Source organism: Scyliorhinus torazame, chromosome 1 (assembly GCF_047496885.1).
Source record: "Scyliorhinus torazame isolate Kashiwa2021f chromosome 1, sScyTor2.1, whole genome shotgun sequence".
Taxonomy (NCBI): domain Eukaryota; kingdom Metazoa; phylum Chordata; class Chondrichthyes; order Carcharhiniformes; family Scyliorhinidae; genus Scyliorhinus; species Scyliorhinus torazame.
The window spans coordinates 376,592,256-376,610,133 of record NC_092707.1 but is presented as its reverse complement, the minus strand read 5'-3'; the positions used below and the strand labels follow the sequence as shown (position 1 = coordinate 376,610,133).

General features: G+C 45.7%; 1 protein-coding gene across 3 annotated transcripts in view; it reads right to left on the bottom strand.

Annotated features, from left to right (window-relative positions):
- mtr (5-methyltetrahydrofolate-homocysteine methyltransferase) overlaps positions 1 to 17,878 on the bottom strand; it is a 216,812-nt gene that overhangs the window by 86,546 nt on the left and 112,388 nt on the right. For 2 of the 3 annotated variants that reach the window (XM_072511767.1, XM_072511768.1), the window contains 7 exons: positions 15,931 to 16,071; positions 14,752 to 14,937; positions 12,347 to 12,526; positions 11,256 to 11,372; positions 10,875 to 11,015; positions 2,524 to 2,613; positions 2,176 to 2,328 (listed from right to left, as the gene is read on the bottom strand). The exons of the other annotated variant lie outside the window; for it this stretch is intronic. In XM_072511767.1, coding sequence (XP_072367868.1) covers positions 2,176 to 2,328; positions 2,524 to 2,613; positions 10,875 to 11,015; positions 11,256 to 11,372; positions 12,347 to 12,526; positions 14,752 to 14,937; positions 15,931 to 16,071 — 1,008 coding nt within the window. The remainder of the gene's footprint in view (positions 1 to 2,175; positions 2,329 to 2,523; positions 2,614 to 10,874; positions 11,016 to 11,255; positions 11,373 to 12,346; positions 12,527 to 14,751; positions 14,938 to 15,930; positions 16,072 to 17,878) is intronic. 3 annotated transcript variants of the gene reach the window in all.

Sequence of the window (17,878 nt, the reverse complement as noted above, 5' to 3'; positions counted from 1 at the left end):
CCGTTTCCAACCCCGGCTGGTCCGACACCCCGAATATGGCCTCGCAAGGGCCCGGTTCCAGTTTCACGTGCACCACTTTAGAGATTACCCTAAACACTTCCTTCCAGTAATCTTCCAGCTTTGGACAGGACCAAAACATATGAACGTGGTTTGCGGGGTCCCCCCGCAACGTTCAGACACATCTTCTACACCCTCAAAGAGCCGGCTCATCCTTGCCCTTGTAAGGTGCGCTCAATACACCATCTTTAGCTGTATCAGCCCCAACCTCGCACACGAGGTGGAGGCGTTCATTCCCTGGAACACCTCACACCAAAACCCCTTCTCCATACCCTCTCCCAACTCTTCCTCCCACTTTGCCTTTATCCCTTCTAGCGGCGCCTTCTCCTCCTCCAAAATAGCCCCGTAAACCACCGATACTACCCCCTTCTCCAGTCCCCCTGTCGTCAGCACATCATCCAGCAATGTGGAAGCCAGCTCTACTGGGAAGCTTTGTACCTCCTTTCTGGCAAAGTCACGAACCTGCATGTATTTAAATATTTCCTCCTGCTCCAGCCCATACTTCGCTCCCAGCTCCTTCAATCCGCAAACGACCCCCAAGAAATAAATCTTTTAGTGTCTGTGGTAGTATCAGGTATTGCTGTACCCGAGAGGCTGTAGACCATTGGGTAAGCCTAGCAGCTTGCCATTGGATGTTGGTATGTGGCTCCGCCCTGACAGGCGGGGTATAAGAACAGATGCCGTCCCAGCAGCCCTCATTCTGTACCAAAGCTGCTGGGGAACAGATCCAGTCTATTAAAGCCCTCAGTTATGATACAACCTCGTCTTCGAGTTTAATTGATCGTGCATCAGTGTCCTAATTCCTTTCTCCTCCCATCTCCAAAAATTTCCATCCCACTTCCCTGGCTCAAATCTATGGTTCCCCCGAATCTGCATTTCCCTTGACCCTGCCCCCAACCCAAAGTGCTATCGAAACTGCCGCCAAATTCTCAATGAAGCTATTACTACCGGACTCCCTGAGTACCCCCCGGGGCCATCGGGAGCGGCGCTGTCGCTACCGCTTTCAATCCCGACCCTCTACCCAAACACTCCTCCGTTCTGACCCAGCTCCGCACCTTCTCCACATTTGCCGCCCAGTAATAATACATCAGGTTCGGAAGACCCAAACCCCCTGGCTGCCTTCCTCGCTGTAATAGCACCTTTTTAAATTCTGGCCACCTTCCCTCACCATATGAACGAGGTAATCATCCCTTCAATCTTTCTTAAAAAATGCCTTTGGCAGGAAAATTGGCAGGCATTGAAAAATAAACAGGAATCACAGCTGCACTTTCATTTTTTTTTAGAACATAGAACATACAGTGCAGGAGGCCATTCGACCCATCGAGTCTGCACCGACCCACTTAAGCCCTCACTTCCACCCTATCCCCGTGACCCAATAACCCCATCAACCTTTTTGGTGACTAAGGGCAATTTATCATGGCCAATCCACCTAACCTGCACGTCTTTGGACTGTGGGAGGAAACCAGAGCACCCGGAGGAAACCCACGCAGACCCGGGGAGAACGTGCAGACTCCGCACAGACAGTGACCCAGCGGGGAATCGAACCTGGGACCCTGGTGCTGTGAAGCCACAGTGCTATCCACTTGTGCTACCGTGCTGCCCAACATGATACTAGTGTTGCATCATTGACTTTGTTTATATATGTGTTTCTGGAACCCACTCGTCACTCACCTGAAGAAGGAACTGCGCTCCGAAAGCTAGTGAATCAAGACAAACCTGTTGGACTTTAACCTTGTGTTGTCAGACCTCTTACTGTGCCCACCCCAGCCCAATGCCGGCATCTCCACATCATACTTATCCAGAGACACCAAGGTGAAGTGTTAACACCCCTATTCGCATCCCAAGATTGAATATTAAAAGGGAAGTAAACCCATATGGCATTGCAAATATATAGTCATAGATGTTTATAGCACAGAAACAGACCTTTGGCCCATCATATCTGCACTGGTCAAAAACAACCACCTAACTATTCTAATACCATTTTCCGCCACTTGGCCTATAGCCTTGTATGCCTGGCATCGCACATGGTCATCTAAATACTTCTTAACATTATAAGGGTCTCTGCCTCCACCATCCACTTGGTTCTTTGCAGAGTGAAGTAGCTTATTCCAGTCTTACCTGTGGAAGAAACATTTTTCCTGCTCCAAACAATTCGCCCACAACTTTCATTCCATTCATCAGGGGTCCTTCAATTATATGCAGAGGCCTAGGGTACTTCTCCTGATTGGCTCTTGCTTCAGCTGTATCTTGTACCACATATTTTTCTACACCCTGAAGAACAGTGACAAGATTTGAACTCATTCGGCAAAGACAAACATAAAAAACACAATATGAGGGAAAGCAGGAAGGGGGAAAAGTAAAGAAAACAAGTTTATACAATACCTTTCACTGGCACCAGAAATCCCAAAATGTTCACATCCAATCGAGGCCAGCAAACCACAATCCCACACACATGCAAGCATTTACCTTCATTAGGGCATATACAAGACGTTCCTCAACAGGACTATCCCGCCATTCATCAGTATGTATCACTTTCTTCCCACCCGTGGCATGATTCTGAAAGCACAACGAGCCACAGTACAGGTTATCAAGACACATTGGGCAGGATTCTTTAACCTCATCCATTGTTACTGCGCTGCAAGTGAGAACGAAGAATTTAGCGATCCAGCCAAAACTCCATTCACTTTCAGCGGAGCTGGAGAATTCCAGCGCGGGCGCTGTTGGAGGTTTTCGGTCAGTGTATCAGCATCTATAGGATATACGTAAGACTGCAGTCTATGATTTTTTTAAAATTCCAATTAAGGGGCAATTTAGCATGGCCAATGCACCTACGAATACTCCCTCTGTGTACCCGAACAAGCGTCGGAATGTGGCGACTAGGGGCTTTTTACAGTAACTTCACTGCAGTGTTAATGTAAGCCTACTTGTGAAAATAAAGATTATTATTATCTTTGGGTTGTGTGGGTGAGACCCACGCAAACAAGGGGAGAATGTGCTAGCTCCACAGACAGTGACCCGGGACCGGGATCGAACCCGGATCCTCGGCTCCGTGAGGCAGCAGTGTTAACAACTGTGCCGCCCTTGCAGTCTATGTTTTACTGAGTAAAATTAAATGTACCAAATGCAGGAACTAGGGCATAACTCTCCTGAATTCAGAAAGGTTGGAAATGTCCTAGATTAAATCTCTCAAGAGGCAAAGTGGGGAAACACAACATTGATTAGCACTAAGATATAAATTTATTCCAGCATTGGAAATTAAGACTGAGGATTGAAGCTATTGAGCTCCTCCAAATAGATTTTTCTTTCTCCAAATCTAATAACTGATTTTGACTTGTCATTAGTTTTAGGAAGCTATTTATCCTTTTAAAATTCCTTCATGGGATATGGGCTACGCTAACAAGGCCAACTCTTATTGTTCTTTCCTAATTGCTTTGCAATCATGTAGATGCTTGCAATGCAGTCCAAACGTAGTTTACTGGATATTTTGGTAATGTGAGAAAGTCATAAAAAGAACTTTAAAAATCTCTGGAATTCACATTATAAATAAAAAATTTAAATCGACAATGATTTTGCCCATAAAACAAACTTCCAAAGAAACTTAATTAGTTTCAAAACTACTTATGCTGAACCTAAAATAAACAAGAAGTCTTTCGGAGCGCAGCTCCTTTATCAGGTGACTCATCTGATGAAGGAGCTGCACTTCAAAGGCTAGTGATTCCAAACAAACCTGTTGGACTTTAACCTGGTGTTGTAAGACTTCTTACTGTGCCCCCCACCCCAGTCCAACGCTGGCATCTCCACATCATAAAATAAACAAATATTTATAAACTTATCTTTTATTGGTATAGTAATTGCTGTTTGAACCATGTCAATTATGCCCTCTTTATTTGTCAGGGTCTCTTTGGGACTAAGTTAACACAAGATGACAAATCTGCCAATGGAAAATTGGGATCAAATCAATTTTCTACGATAGGCTTCATATTAGATGCCTGAGCCCCACTTCTACAATATTTCAGATTGCTGGTGACTGAACAGGCGGCCTGTTTTTTAACTGGGGCCTAGCAAGAGAGAGGCATAAAGAATTAGGCCATTTAGCTCGGGACGATTATCAGGACGCAGTGTCCAATCTAATGTAGTTGATTTTGCAGGAGTTTCGCCTGAATATTTGTGGAGCTGGCTTCAAGAAGGTCACCAGTGCTTGTTCGATGGTCCTCCCAATGAATCTAGAATATGCGGCGGCAGTACTGCTACACATTTCTAGAGTTCTAATTGGTCACTCATACAAAGTCCAGGTCTCACTGCAGTACAGATGTGGTAATGACAACTGCTCTGTACAGCAGAACCTTTGTTGACTTGAGGTCTTTGTTGTCAAATACTCACTGCTGTAGTTTCTAGAAAGCTGACTGGTGTAGCTAATCCAGTGTTGGATCTCCTCATCAATGATGGCTTTTTAAGAGATGGCTGGCAAGGTGTGGGAAGTGCTCAACCCCTTCCAGAGTCTCTCCTTCAATATACAGGAAATGGATTGGATTGGATTTTGTTTATTGTCACATGTACCAAGGTGAAAAGTATTTTTCTGCGAGCAGCTCAACAGATCATTAAGTTCATGAAAATAAAATAAAATAAAATACATAACAGGGCAGCACAAGGTACACAATGTAACTACACAACACCGGCATTGGATAAAGCATACAGGAGTGTAGTGGTAATCAGGTCAGTCCATAAGAGGGTCGTTTAGGAGTCTGGTAACAACGGGGAAGAAGCGGTTTGTGAGTCTGTTCTTGCGTGTTTTCAGACTTTTGTATCTCCTGCCCGATGGAAGAAGTTGGAAGAGTGAGTAAGCTGGGTGGGAGGGGGTCTTTGATTATGCTGCCCGCTTTCCCCAGGCAGCGGGAGGTGTAGATGGAGTCAATGGATGGGAGGCAGGTTTGTGTAATGGACTGGGCTGTGTTCATGACTCTCTGAAGTTTCTTTTTTTTTTAATAAATGTTTTTGATTGGGTTTTTGAACAAAGTATATTTGCCGTTATGTACACAGGATATGATATATATATATATATATATATATATATATATATGTATTTAGAAGAGAAGGGCACACACACACAAATCACAAAGGGAAAGAAAATAAAAGAAAAAAGGTGACAACACGAGAGAAATACAAAATCAATTGTTTACACACATAAGTAAGCATCTTTTGGGGGGGGGGGGGGAGGAGGAGGAGGAGGAGGAGGAGGAGGAAAGAGCGCAGATATACATTTGGATGCCGGCGAGACAATTACGGAGGGCGATACTCGAATGGGTCTGGTGCTGGTGTTGTCCCTTGCTTCTCCCAGACAGATTTGGCTGCCGTTGTCTCGTGCTCACTTCCGCTTCAGCCGGCCCTCCCGTCTTCCGCCTGTATTCTCCTTTTTCTCTGTTCCTGGGATGTCAAGTTTGTTAACGTTTCCCTGCCTCCCCCCCCCCAACCTTCCTGGCTCTCCTCTATTGTTCCCCGTCTCTTCCCTCTTCCGAGAGGTCGGACAGCCAGTCTGCAGCTTTGGGTGGTGCTGCTGACCGCCAGCCAAACAGGATTCTATGGCGGGCGATCAGGGAGGCAAAGGCAAGGGCATTTGCCCTCCTCCCCAGGAATAGATCTGGCTGGTCTGAAACCCCGAAGACCGCCACTTTCGGGCATGGCTCCACCCTCACCCCCACCATTTTGGACATTGCCTCGAAGAAGGCTGTCCAGTACTCCACAAGTCAGGGCAAGACCAGAACATGTGGGCATGGTTGGCCGGGCCTCCTTGGCACCGTTCACATCTATCCTCCACCTCTGGGAAGAATCTACTCATAGGGGTTCTTGTTAAGTGAGCTCTATGTACCACTTCAGTTGCGTCAGGCTGAGTCTTGCGCACGTGGAGGTGGAGTTGACCCTTTGCAGTGCTTCGCTCCAGAGTCCCCACCCTATTTCGATCCCCAGGCCCTCCTCCCATTTCATTCTTGTTGTGTCCAGTACGGTGTCGGCCCCTTCTACCAGTCGGTCATATATGTCGCTACAGTTTCCTTTCTCTAGTACGCTTGCGTTCAGTAACTCTTCCAGTAATGTCTGTCGTGGCGGTTGTTGGTATGTCCTAGTCTCCTTTCGTAGGAAGTGTTTGAGTTGCAGGTACCTTAGCTCGTTCCTCCTGGCTAGCTGGAATTTCTTTGTCAGTTCGTCCATTGTTGCGATCCTACCGTCTGTGTATAGGTCCCTGACTGTCAGTGTCCCCCCATCTTTTGACGGTGGCCTCTCTTGAAGTTTCTTGCGGTATTGGGCCGAGCAGTTGCCATACCAGGCTGTGGTGCAGCCAGATAGGATGCTTTCTATGGTGCATCTGTAAAAGTTGGTAAGAGTTAATGTAGACATGCCAAATTTCTTTAGTTTCCTGAGGAAGTATAGGCGCTGTTGTGTTTTCTTAGTGGTAGCGTCGGCGTGGATGGGCCAGATTTTTGGAGATGTGTACCCTAGGAATTTGAAGCTGCTAACCATCTCCACCTCGGCTCCGTTGATGCTGACAGGGGTGTGTACAGTACTTTGCTTCCTGAAGTCAATGACCAGCTCTTTAGTTTTGCTGGCATTGAGGGATAGATTGTTGTCGCTACACCACTCCACTAGGAATCTTTGGATGACCAGGTGTGAGATTACATATGAGTTTTGTTTGGGCAACATTCAAGGACAAGCGGAGTCTCCTTCTTGTATGCAGAATTGAAAAGATTAAAAGGGGCAGGGTGGGCAACAACATTGCAGTCATCTGCAAACTGTAGATCATGAATGTCTATGGTGGTCAGTTTAGTTTTGGCAATGAGGGGACTGAGGTTAAAGATCTTTTCATCCAGATTGTATTTAATACTTACACCAGAGGGCAGTTGATCTTGGATGAAGCAGATAGACACTGTCAGGTGGAATATAAATAGTTTGGGGGCTATCACACAGCCTTGCTTGATCCCGGTGCGGATTTTGAAGGCATCGGCTTCAGATCTCCCACTCAAGACAGTTGCAGCCATAACATCATGAAACAGTTGCAGGATTCTGATTATGTTTCTTTTAAGTGGTGAGGACCGTGCACTCAATATCTAGAGAAACAGCTTTCTGAACGAATATTCAAATGTCACTGTGGTGACACCCTTTCCTATCAGGATTTTGTTTAAATTTGCACCGTTCAAATCCTGTTTGACTGTGATAACTGGAGTATGCTAGTTGCCCCACAGCAATTCTGAGAAATTAAGGTGTGTCTCAAATGCCTGTACTCTTCACTGTGTAACCTATCAGAATCTTCCTTGTGCTTTAGAAAATTCCATAAAGCAGCAATATCATGGATTCATAGTCTGCAGCACTTACAGAAAGTATGCTGTATGCAGTAAAACCCCAAAAAGGTAACCATCTAATATGCTTATTAAAATATCCAAATCTTTGGAGCACAATCCACAGAACCTCGCAATTTACTATTTAAAAAAAATATTTTTATTGGAAGTTTTCATTTATGACATGGAAGTCAAACGGGTAAAAGGGATACGGGGAATAGGTAGGGAGGTAGGGAAGTGGATTTGTGACCAGGAAGAGATCAGCCATGATCAGATTAAATGACGGAGCAGGCTCAAAGTGCTGAACTGCCTACTTCTGCTCCTAATTCCTAAGTAAATTTCCTACAGTTCAATTGTACAACTGCATTACTCATAATTGAGATTATAAATAATTTGCAGCCTTTTTCTGTACATGTAGTTGATACTCACATTAGTGTTATCAGACAAAAACAAGAGCAAAAAAAAAACATATGGCAGAAGAGATAAGTGGTCTATTTACATTGCAGTGATCAGCGTAGTGTGGATGTGGTCCGAGCTGCTCCTTTGTGGCCCTGTGTGTTGTGCAGATTTCTCCTTCTCCTCACGGTGGGTGTCCTCCCTCCCCCTGCTTCCCTTCTCAGCTTGTTCCCCCCCAAGTCTTCGAAGAGGCTGGTGAATTGTTTCCATGTGTGATGGAACCCTTCCTCTGATCCCCGATGCTGAATTTTATTCTTTCCAATTTTAGAAATTCCGCTAGGTCAGACAGCCAGTCTGATGCCTTGGACGGTGCTGCTGACCTCCATCCAAGCATGAGTGTCCGCCAGGCAATCAGGGAGGAAAATGCCATGGTGCCAGCACCCCCTCCCCACCAAGAGCTCTGAATTCTCTAATACACTGAAGACTGCCACTAACGGGCATTGATCCATCTTCACCCCAACCATTTTGGACATGGCCTTGACAAAGGTGGTCCAGAACCCGGGGGAGGACCACAACATGTGGTGTTGTTGGCCGGACTTCCCCCGATACCGCTCAGCCCTTTGAACAAGTGCGTGGAGTTTAACCTGTGCAGAGTTTCGATCCAGAATCCTCCCCCTATTTCCATGCCTAGTTCCTCCCCTCATTTCTCGCGCGTCTCGTCCAGTGGGGCTCTTCTAACAGTCGTCTGTATATGTCGCCACATTTACCGTCCCTTAGCAAGCCCGGCGTTAGCAGTCTGTCCAGCAGTGTGTGTCTGGGGGAGTGTCGTGGTCTCCTTGCGAAGGAAGTCCCGCATCTGCAGGTACTGGAGCTCATTCCCTTCAGGAGCTGGAGCTTCTCGGTTAGCTCCCCCAGGGTCGCTACTCTTGTCATCCACGTACATGTCTCTTACCGTCAGTACCCCTTCGTCCTCTCTCCACGTTTTGAAGGTGCCATCTATTTTGGCCGACATAAATTTGTGATTCCTGCAGATTTGGCCCGCAACAGACATGTCGCCCAGGTTAAAGTGGTGTCTGAGCTGGTTCCAGATCTTGAATGTGGCTACTACCACCAGGCTCGAGTGTTTGGCTGGGGGGAATGGCAGTGAGGCAGTGGTCAGCGCCCAGAGGGACGTTCTCCATCTGCATCCATTCCGCCTCCAGCTCTCTCAACCATCCCCACCACTCTTCTCTGTGTTTGCTGCCCAATGATTCTTGCAATTTACTGAGTCAAATGCTTTGGTCAGATCGATAAATGCAACAAAGAGTTCTTGGTGTTGTGTTCGTCATTTCTCTTGGTTTTGTCTGCCAACAAAGACCATGCCAGCAGTTCTGCTTGAAGGTGTAAAGCTACACTGCATCTCTGGGAGGATATCCTCAGCCACTGAAAGTAGATGATTCATGAGAATGCATGTCAGGATTCTCCTGCTCTAGACAAGAGGAAAATATCTTGATAGTCTCTACAACATGATTTGTCACTCTGCTTGAAAATAGCTACAAACGTCCCATCCCTGAAGTCGGTCTGCGGAGTACTTCTTTTATCCATGAGTGTGCTAATATTCCAAGTTGCAAAATTTAAAGTTTTCTTTCTTTGACCATAAAATGATGATCCATAGGGTATGGTTCCCCAGCAAGGAGAAAATGGGACAGCCTATTTTTAGGCCACCTTTTCAGGTACCCCCTCATTTGGGGTGAGGGGAGGATATCCTGAAGGGGACTGCTCAGCCACAGATACCACTGCCTAAAGACACCTCTGTCCCAACACAGGTGTCCAATAATCTTTATTACCTGTGTACAGATTCTCAACTAGGGGCTCCCAGGTTTATAGCCCTATTCCCGCTGCCAATTCTCCACTGCCACAAGATGTAGCAAACAAAGCATGCATGTGACTTTGTTTAACCTTGGGGGTGCTGTTATTGCCCTTGTGATCTTGATGGGTTGGTGGCCAGGTTTTGTCAATATGTTGTACCACGATGGCCGAGGCCACATTGTCGTTGCAGGGTTTTGCTGCTTTTGCAGCCCATGAAACACAGTCTTCCTTTGCCTTTTCTGCCATTGAGAACTTTTTGGACTGAATTTCCCTGGCAACCCCAAGTATTGTCGTCATTTTGGGCTCCACCAGGAGTAAGGAGCTCCTGACTGCATCGCTCAAGGAATCTTCTGAGAAGTGCCTCCACCATATCAAGGTGGCTATCACAAAGGGCCTCCCTCCTCTTTTAAGACGCCCCGTAAAAACACCTCTTCAACCGAGCATTGATTCAATCGGTCCAGATATCTTCCTTCGGCTGTGTCAATTATTTTTCGGTTTAAATTTCTGGGGCGAAATTCTCCCCCAACGGAGCGACGTCCGCCGACTGGCGCCAAAAACGGCGCCAATCAGACGGGCATCGCGCCGGCCCAAAGGTGCAGAATGCTCCGCATCTTTGGGGGCCGAGCCCCAACATTGAGGGGCTAGGCCAGGGCCGGAGTGATTTCCGCCCCGCCAGCTGGTGGAGGCCGTGGCGGAGGCGAAAGAGTGCCCCCACGGCACAGGCCCGCCCGCGGATCGGTGGGCCCCGATCGCGGGCCAGGTCACCGTGGGACACCCCCCGGGGTCAGATCGCCCCGCGCCCCCCCCAGGACCCTGGAGCCCGCCTGGTCCCGCCGGTAAATACCAGCTTTGATTTACGCCGGCGGGACAGGCAATTTCTGGGCGGGACTTTGGCCCATCCGGGCCGGAGAATTGAGCGGGGGGTCCCGCCAACCGGCGAGGCCCGATTCCCGCCCCCGCCCAATCTCCAGTACTGGAGACTTCGGCAGGGGCGGGATTCACGGCGGCCAACGGCCATTCTCCGACCCGGCGGGGGGGTCGGAGAATGACGCCCCTGGGTACTAACTTTGTATTTTTTTAATGTCAAAGACATCATATGTAAATTGCTATTGTTGTTATAAAGTATACAGCAGCAAAAGTACACATCACAGAAGATAAATCGCTTTCATGGCAGCCAGTTTCATTCAATGATTTATTTTCTACAACCAGCAATTTCAATAAATAAATAATATTCTTGCTCAATGTCCTTACCTGCGCATATTGCAACAATTTCTCTGTAGCTAGAAGATCTTTGTTCCAGATCAAATTTTCACACATGTCCAGTAGTTCTTTGTCTATGTCATCATAAACAGGCAACTTTCCAGCATTCACAATTCCCATATCCATCCCTGCCTAAGAAGAGATTTTGAACAAATGTGAAGTGAGAAATTGCTACAAATGGAATAAAGCCAACAAAATTACACTGAACTGTAACAGTTTCTAGCTGTTCTATTAACGGTCCTTGAAGGTCTGATTATAAAAATTCAAACTCCAACCATATATTGTATTTAGAGATAATTATTCTTGATATTACTATCCAAACTGATGGAATAAATGTGCTTGAAAGAGTATCATTTGAATTTTCTTTTTAACCTTTATAGCATGGTACAGGAACACGCCATGCAAGGCTTCACGGATTGCCTCCATTCCTCGAAATGAGAAGGACAAATTAGAAAGACCGCCACTGATTCTAGCACCTGGTAACTTTCCCTGTAACGAGAAAAGGACAAACGATCAATGCAAGAAACAACGGCAACCAATAGAGATGTGAAGAGAAATGATGAACCAATGCATTGTTTGAAACAGGTGCCTTTGCCCGCGAATCATGTCCACATGTTTTTGGCGTGTTCAAGATTAAGGGGTTCTGGCAGGGGTTCTCGGATATTACATCCGAGGTTCTGGGGGTGAGGGTAGTCCCGAGTCCAGAGGTGGCGATATTTGGCGTGTTGCAAGACCCGTGAGTGCAGCGAGTGAGAGAGGCCGATGTATTAGCCTTTGCCTCCCTGATAGCCCGGAGACAGGTTTTATTATGTTGGAGGGACTCAGAGCTGCCGAAGGTGAGCGACCTGGCAGAATTCCTGAAGTTGGAGAAGATCAAGTTTGCTTTGCGGGTGTCAGTTGAAGGGTTCACTTGGAAGCCGTTCATCGATTTCTTCGAAGAGGATTGAGTGGTTTGAGGGGGGGGGGGGGGGGGGCAATTACGTGGTAATTTAGCATGGCCAATCCACCTAACCTACCTAACCTGCACATCTTTGGGTTCTGAAGGTGAAACCCACGCAGACACGGGGAGAATGTGCAAACTCCATATGGACGGTGACCCGGGGCCAGGATCGAACCGGGTCCTCAGCACCGTGGGCAGGGTTGGGGTTAGTTATTGGGTTGATGTGTTGTTTTTCTGATGCCCTTTGGTTGTTCTTTTGATATTTTGTATATTTATATTATTGTTGAAAAGCCTTGAATAAAAATATTTAATAAAAGAAACAGGTGCCTTAGTTCACTTCTTAAAGCTTCCCTTTAAATAAGTAGCTTCCTTTAAATAATTATTTTCATTGTTATTCACAGACTGAATTTCAATGAAATCATATCTCCATCCGGTAAAATAATTCATCGACAGCTCCATTTGTTAAGAACTAATTTCAGCTTCTCACTGTAGTTTTTAAATGCTTCAATGTATATGCACTTACCTTTATAATTGAAGTGGCCTTCATAAAGTTTTCAGCATACAGATTATGCTCCTCCATTCCTGTTCCAATTGTCAGTATATTTGGATCAAATATTATATCATTAGGATTAAATTTCACTTTGCTCACAAGCAGGCCATAGGCCCTGGTACATATTTCCACTTTATCTTCAATCTCAGTTGCCTAACAAGAGAACACAAATCTGAGTAATATGACTTCACTTTGCTTCATCTGTAAATACTCATTATTAATCAAGATATATTTACAGTAAAAACTCTTATTATTAATCAAAATATAGTAACTTGCAATAATTAATTTATCAAGCTGCAATTTCAAAGCATGATCATACTGTCGCCTTCAAGTTATGACTTTGGAAATTGCAATTCTTTTTATTCATAAAAATTGTGCGAGCTTCATTGTCAATTAAAAAAAAGATTCCAATTAAGAGGCAATTTAGCGTGGTCAATCCAGCTACCTTGCACATCTTTTTGGGTTGTGGGGGTGAGACCCATGCAGACACGGGGAGAATATGCAAACTCCACACGGACAGTGACCTGGGGCCGGAATCAAACCCGGGTCCTCAGCACCGTGAGGCAGCAATGAACTTACATTTCATATATGACACACTTGTTGTTCAAAGTTACCAATAGCTGCCTCACAAATGCAGTCACCTCAATTCTATGGGATGGGTCACTTTACATGAAGAGACTAAAAAAAAAGCAAATAGAATCCCAAAGAGCAATGTTTAGATTCCTAGACATAATGCTTTTTGTTCTGTAACAGACAGCCACATGTCCGATTGATGACTGACATAAAAGGTACGTGGCATGAAATGTTCTGAGACCCTGCACCACCTTTGCATGCAGGATAGGACAGGAAATTATGGGCTGTAAACCTTTGATCTTCTGAGTAACTGATTATTGCATGCAAACTCCCAGCCCTCCTTATCCCAACGCCTGGTGGCACAGGGCTTCCAATAATTTTAACCATGGTACCTGAGTAACCAATCAATCACTGTGACAGTTTAGTGTAGTAATGGGTTTTGCCACTAGATGTCACCAGTTTACTGAGCATAAATTTCATGGCTAGAATTTCATGGTCCTACGCCATGGTTGTAAAATTCCCCAGGTGGCCTTCCTGCCACCCCCCACCTGTCCTAAATTTCTACTGGGGTGGGCAACCTCACCACATTTGAGGCCTGTAAGTGAAGAATTATTGGCCACTTACTGCCTGGCCTCAATTTTTGCTCAGGCCTCAATCGTGAGGTGGAGGGGTAAACGCCTCCCTCACTGACACCTTTTCCACATCAGGCACCCTCCAAGATTTGACACCCCTGGTGCTCCCTAGCTCGCCTGGCCTTGGCCATCCCTCTCCACCACTGACCCCAGGCCTCTCCTCCTGTCCCCATCACAAGGTCCTCGAACTCACCCCCATCTTGGCTCCAAACGTCAGGATCTGGGGACTGCTTGTTGTTGCAGCGGTGGCCACCAATCCTGGAGGGGCTATGCCAGGGACATAGATCTGCTGACAAATGGCCGTGGGGCAGTTGGCATTTGCGCGGATGTATTCCTCACTGATTCTTCAGGTGGCAGGGTGGGAAAACCCCTCCACCTCTAAAATACTAACCCATATCCTGGCAACAAATGTTTTCACTGACTTCGGGAGGTTGGACATCATTTCTGCACAACCTGTTCTTCTATTTTAACTCCTTGAATCCTGACCTGAGCTCCTGATAATTGGAAATGTACAGATTCCTTTAGGAACCTTGAGGTCGGATTGATACATAGATTGTGCCATGAAGTACCTCATCAACCTCTTTCCAAAGTCGAAAATCTATTTATGGATCTTGAACGCAAGTTCAAAGTAGAATAAAAAGGAACAAAATCACGATCCCCAATGGGAGCTCCTCCACGTTCAGCTGCTCCACTGAACACAGCGGGACCAATGTCAAATCGTTCTTTCTCCTTTTCCCCCTCAATCCTCTCCCTCCCTCAAAACAAAACAGAGAAAGGAAAAAGTGGGAGAAGAAAACAACAATGGTGTCAAACTCCGGTGATTCCCCCCCCCCCACTCGTAAAGATCCAGAGTTAAAGGCGCCGGAACCAAACTCAGCAGATTGTCTCTTTTAAGAGCGAAAGTCCAAGAACATCCCCGATATTTTTTTCCCCCCTTCCTTCCCCCCCAAAAGAAAGAGGGAAGGCCAAAGGCTTCAAAGGTACCAATCCCCAGTGATTTTTTTTCTCCTCAAAATAGAGGGAAAGAGCGAAAATTCAAGAATGTTGACGAGAGCCACTAACCTTGCAACCACCCACTCCTCCCAACATTTAATAAGTTAGATCTAAGGATCATTGTAGAATGCAGCAAGGAACGTTTGACCATATGTTTGCTGTTTAACCCAACTCTCTTACCTGCCCTTTCTCGTCAAATGCCATTATCACAACAGCAGCCCCAAATCGTTTAATGATGCGTGCCTTTTGCAGAAAGTCTTCCTCTCCTTCCTTCAAACTGATGCTATTCACAAGGCACTTGCCCTGGCAACATTTCAACCCCGCTTCAATCACAGCGAAATTAGAAGAATCAATGCACAATGGAACCTTCAACAGAAAAACAAAGTTGACTTAAGTTGTTTAATTTAATAGTCATGGAATAGAATCATACAACGGCACAGGAGTCCATTTGGCCCATTGTGTCTGTGGTGGCTTCCCCCCCGGCCCACTGTCATTTCCTAGCAAGTTTTTTCTCTACACATAATTACCCAAACCTCTTTCAAAAGCCACAGTTGAATTTCTCTCCACCACACTCTCTGGAAGTGTTTTCCAGATCCTAACCGCACGCTTCATAAAAAAAGATTTTGCTCATGTCACCATTGCTTCGTTTGCCAATCGACACAAATCGGTGTTCTCGATCCTTTCACCCGTGAGGACAGTTTCTCCCTCTCTACTCTGTCCAAAGCCCTCATGATTTTGAATACATCCAGCAAATCTCCTCTCAGTCTTCACTCCTCCTGGGAGAACCACCCCAGGTTCTCCAATCTATCCACGTAATTGAAGTTCCTCATTGCTGGAACCATTCTTTTGAATCTTTTCTGCATCCCCTCCAATGCCTTCACATCCTTCCTAAAGCATGGTGCCCAGAACTAGTTGCAAAACTCCAACTGAGGTAGAATCAGTGTTTTATGCAGGTTATCAAAACTTCCTTGCTTTTGTACTCCAAGCCCCTATTTTTAAAACCCAGAATTCTGGAGGCTTTATGGACCGCTTTCACAACCTACACTTCCATTTTCACTGATTTGTGCACTCATACCCACTTGAGAATTGTATCTTTTATTTTATATTGCCTAGCCTCATTCTGCCTAACAAAATGAATCACTTGCACTTCTCTGGATTAAATTTCCAGCTGTCAGTTGTTCGCCCATTTCACCAATCTTTCAATGTCCTTTGAAGTTTAGAGTACAGTATGGTCAATTAACATTTATTAATGCCATTCAAGTAGAGATTCTGGTCAACCACCTGCCTTTTTTATCATACTGTTCCTGCTCTACTGAATTTCGAGCATATTTGTTGCCTTTAGGCAATTACTGTACTTACCTTGGCAATATCCGGTTCTGTTGCTACAAGGTTACAAAATCTGGTCATGGCATTCTTGCCGTCTAACATTCCATCATCCATGTTGATGTCCAAGATTTGAGCTCCCATTTTCACTTGGGATTTTGCTACGTTCAAGGCTTCCTACAATGAGTATTAGTTAAACAACGAATTAATCTTTAATTTCTTATAGAAAAATGACATGTCAGCCCACTGTCTACCGTCAATCCTCTTCCTCTATGACCTGTCAATGATTTGGATCTGAGAAAAGTGGCAACTTTCCTAAGTACCACACATTTCACTACAGAAATGATTCAGAACATTAGTCATTGACACCATATTCTTCAGTTGCAGTCACACTGCCTGATGTAATGTAATGTATTGAGGTTACTGGAAGCAGTAACCTAATTTTAATATCAGGCCCAGTATTGAGCACTGAACCCAGGTAGTGCAAGATATGCTCCAGGATGTTGTCCACTGATCCACCAGTTGTATACAGATGTAAGTAAGATGTATGGGTATAACAATAATCTATGTATCAGACCAAAGTGGTATGGTAGCACAGTGGTTAGCACTGTTGCTTCACAGCTCCAGGGTCCTAGGTTCGATTCCCGGCTTGGGTCACTGTATGTGCAGAGTCTGCGCGTTCTCCCCGTGTCATAGAACATAGAAAAATACAGCACAGAACAGGCCCTTCGGCCCACGATGTTGTGCCGAACCTTTGTCCTAGATTAATCATAGATTATCATTGAATTTACAGTGCAGAAGGAGGCCATTCGGCCCTTTGAGTCTGCACCAGCTCTTGGAAAAAGCACCCTACCCAAACTCAACACTTCCACCCAACACCAAGGGCAATTTGGACATTAAGGGCAATTTATCATTGGCCAATTCACCTAACCCGCACATCTTTGGACTGTGGGAGGAAACCGGAGCACCCGGAGGAAACCCACGCAGACACGGGGAGGACGTGCAGACTCCGCACAGACAGTGACCCAAGCCGGAATCGAACCTGGGACCCTGGAGCTGTGAAGCAATTGTGCTATCCACAATGCTACCGTGCTGCCCTTGAGAACAAATAAATCTACACTATCATTTTACTGTAATCCATGTACCTATCCAATAGCTGCTTGAAGGTCCCTAATGTTTCCGACTCAACTACTTCCACAGGCAGTGCATTCCATGCCCCCACTACTCTCTGGGTAAAGAACCTACCTCTGATATCCCTCCTATATCTTCCACCTTTCACCTTAAATTGATGTCCCCTTGTAATGGTTTGTTCCACCCGGGGAAAAATTCTCTGACTGTCTACTCTATCTATTCCCCTGATCATCTTATAAACCTCTATCAAGTCGCCCCTCATCCTTCTCCGTTCTAATGAAAAAAGGCCTAGCACCCTCAACCTTTCCTCGTAAGACCTACTGTCCATTCCAGGCAACATTCTGGTAAATCTTCTTTGCACCTTTTCCAAAGCTTCCACATCCTTCCTAAAATGAGGCGACCAGAACTGTACACAGTACTCCAAATGTGGCCTTACCAAAGTTTTGTACAGCTGCATCATCACCTCACGGCTCTTAAATTCAATCCCTCTGTTAATGAACGCGAGCACACCATAGGCCTTCTTCACAGCTCTATCCACTTGAGTGGCAACTTTCAAAGATGTATGAACATAGACCCCAAGATCTCTCTGCTCCTCCACATTGCCAAGAACTCTACCGTTAACCCTGTATTCCGCGTGGGTTTCTTCCCACAAGTTCCGAAAGACGTGCTTGTTAGGCGAATTGGACATTCTGAATTCTCCCTGTGTACCCGAACAGGCGCCGGAATGTGGCAACTAGGGGCTTTTCACAGTAACTTCATTGCAGTGTTAATGTAAGCCTACTTGTGACAATAAAGATTATTATTAAGTGTAAGTTACACACAAACCACCTTCCTCACAGCTTTTGAGGCACTT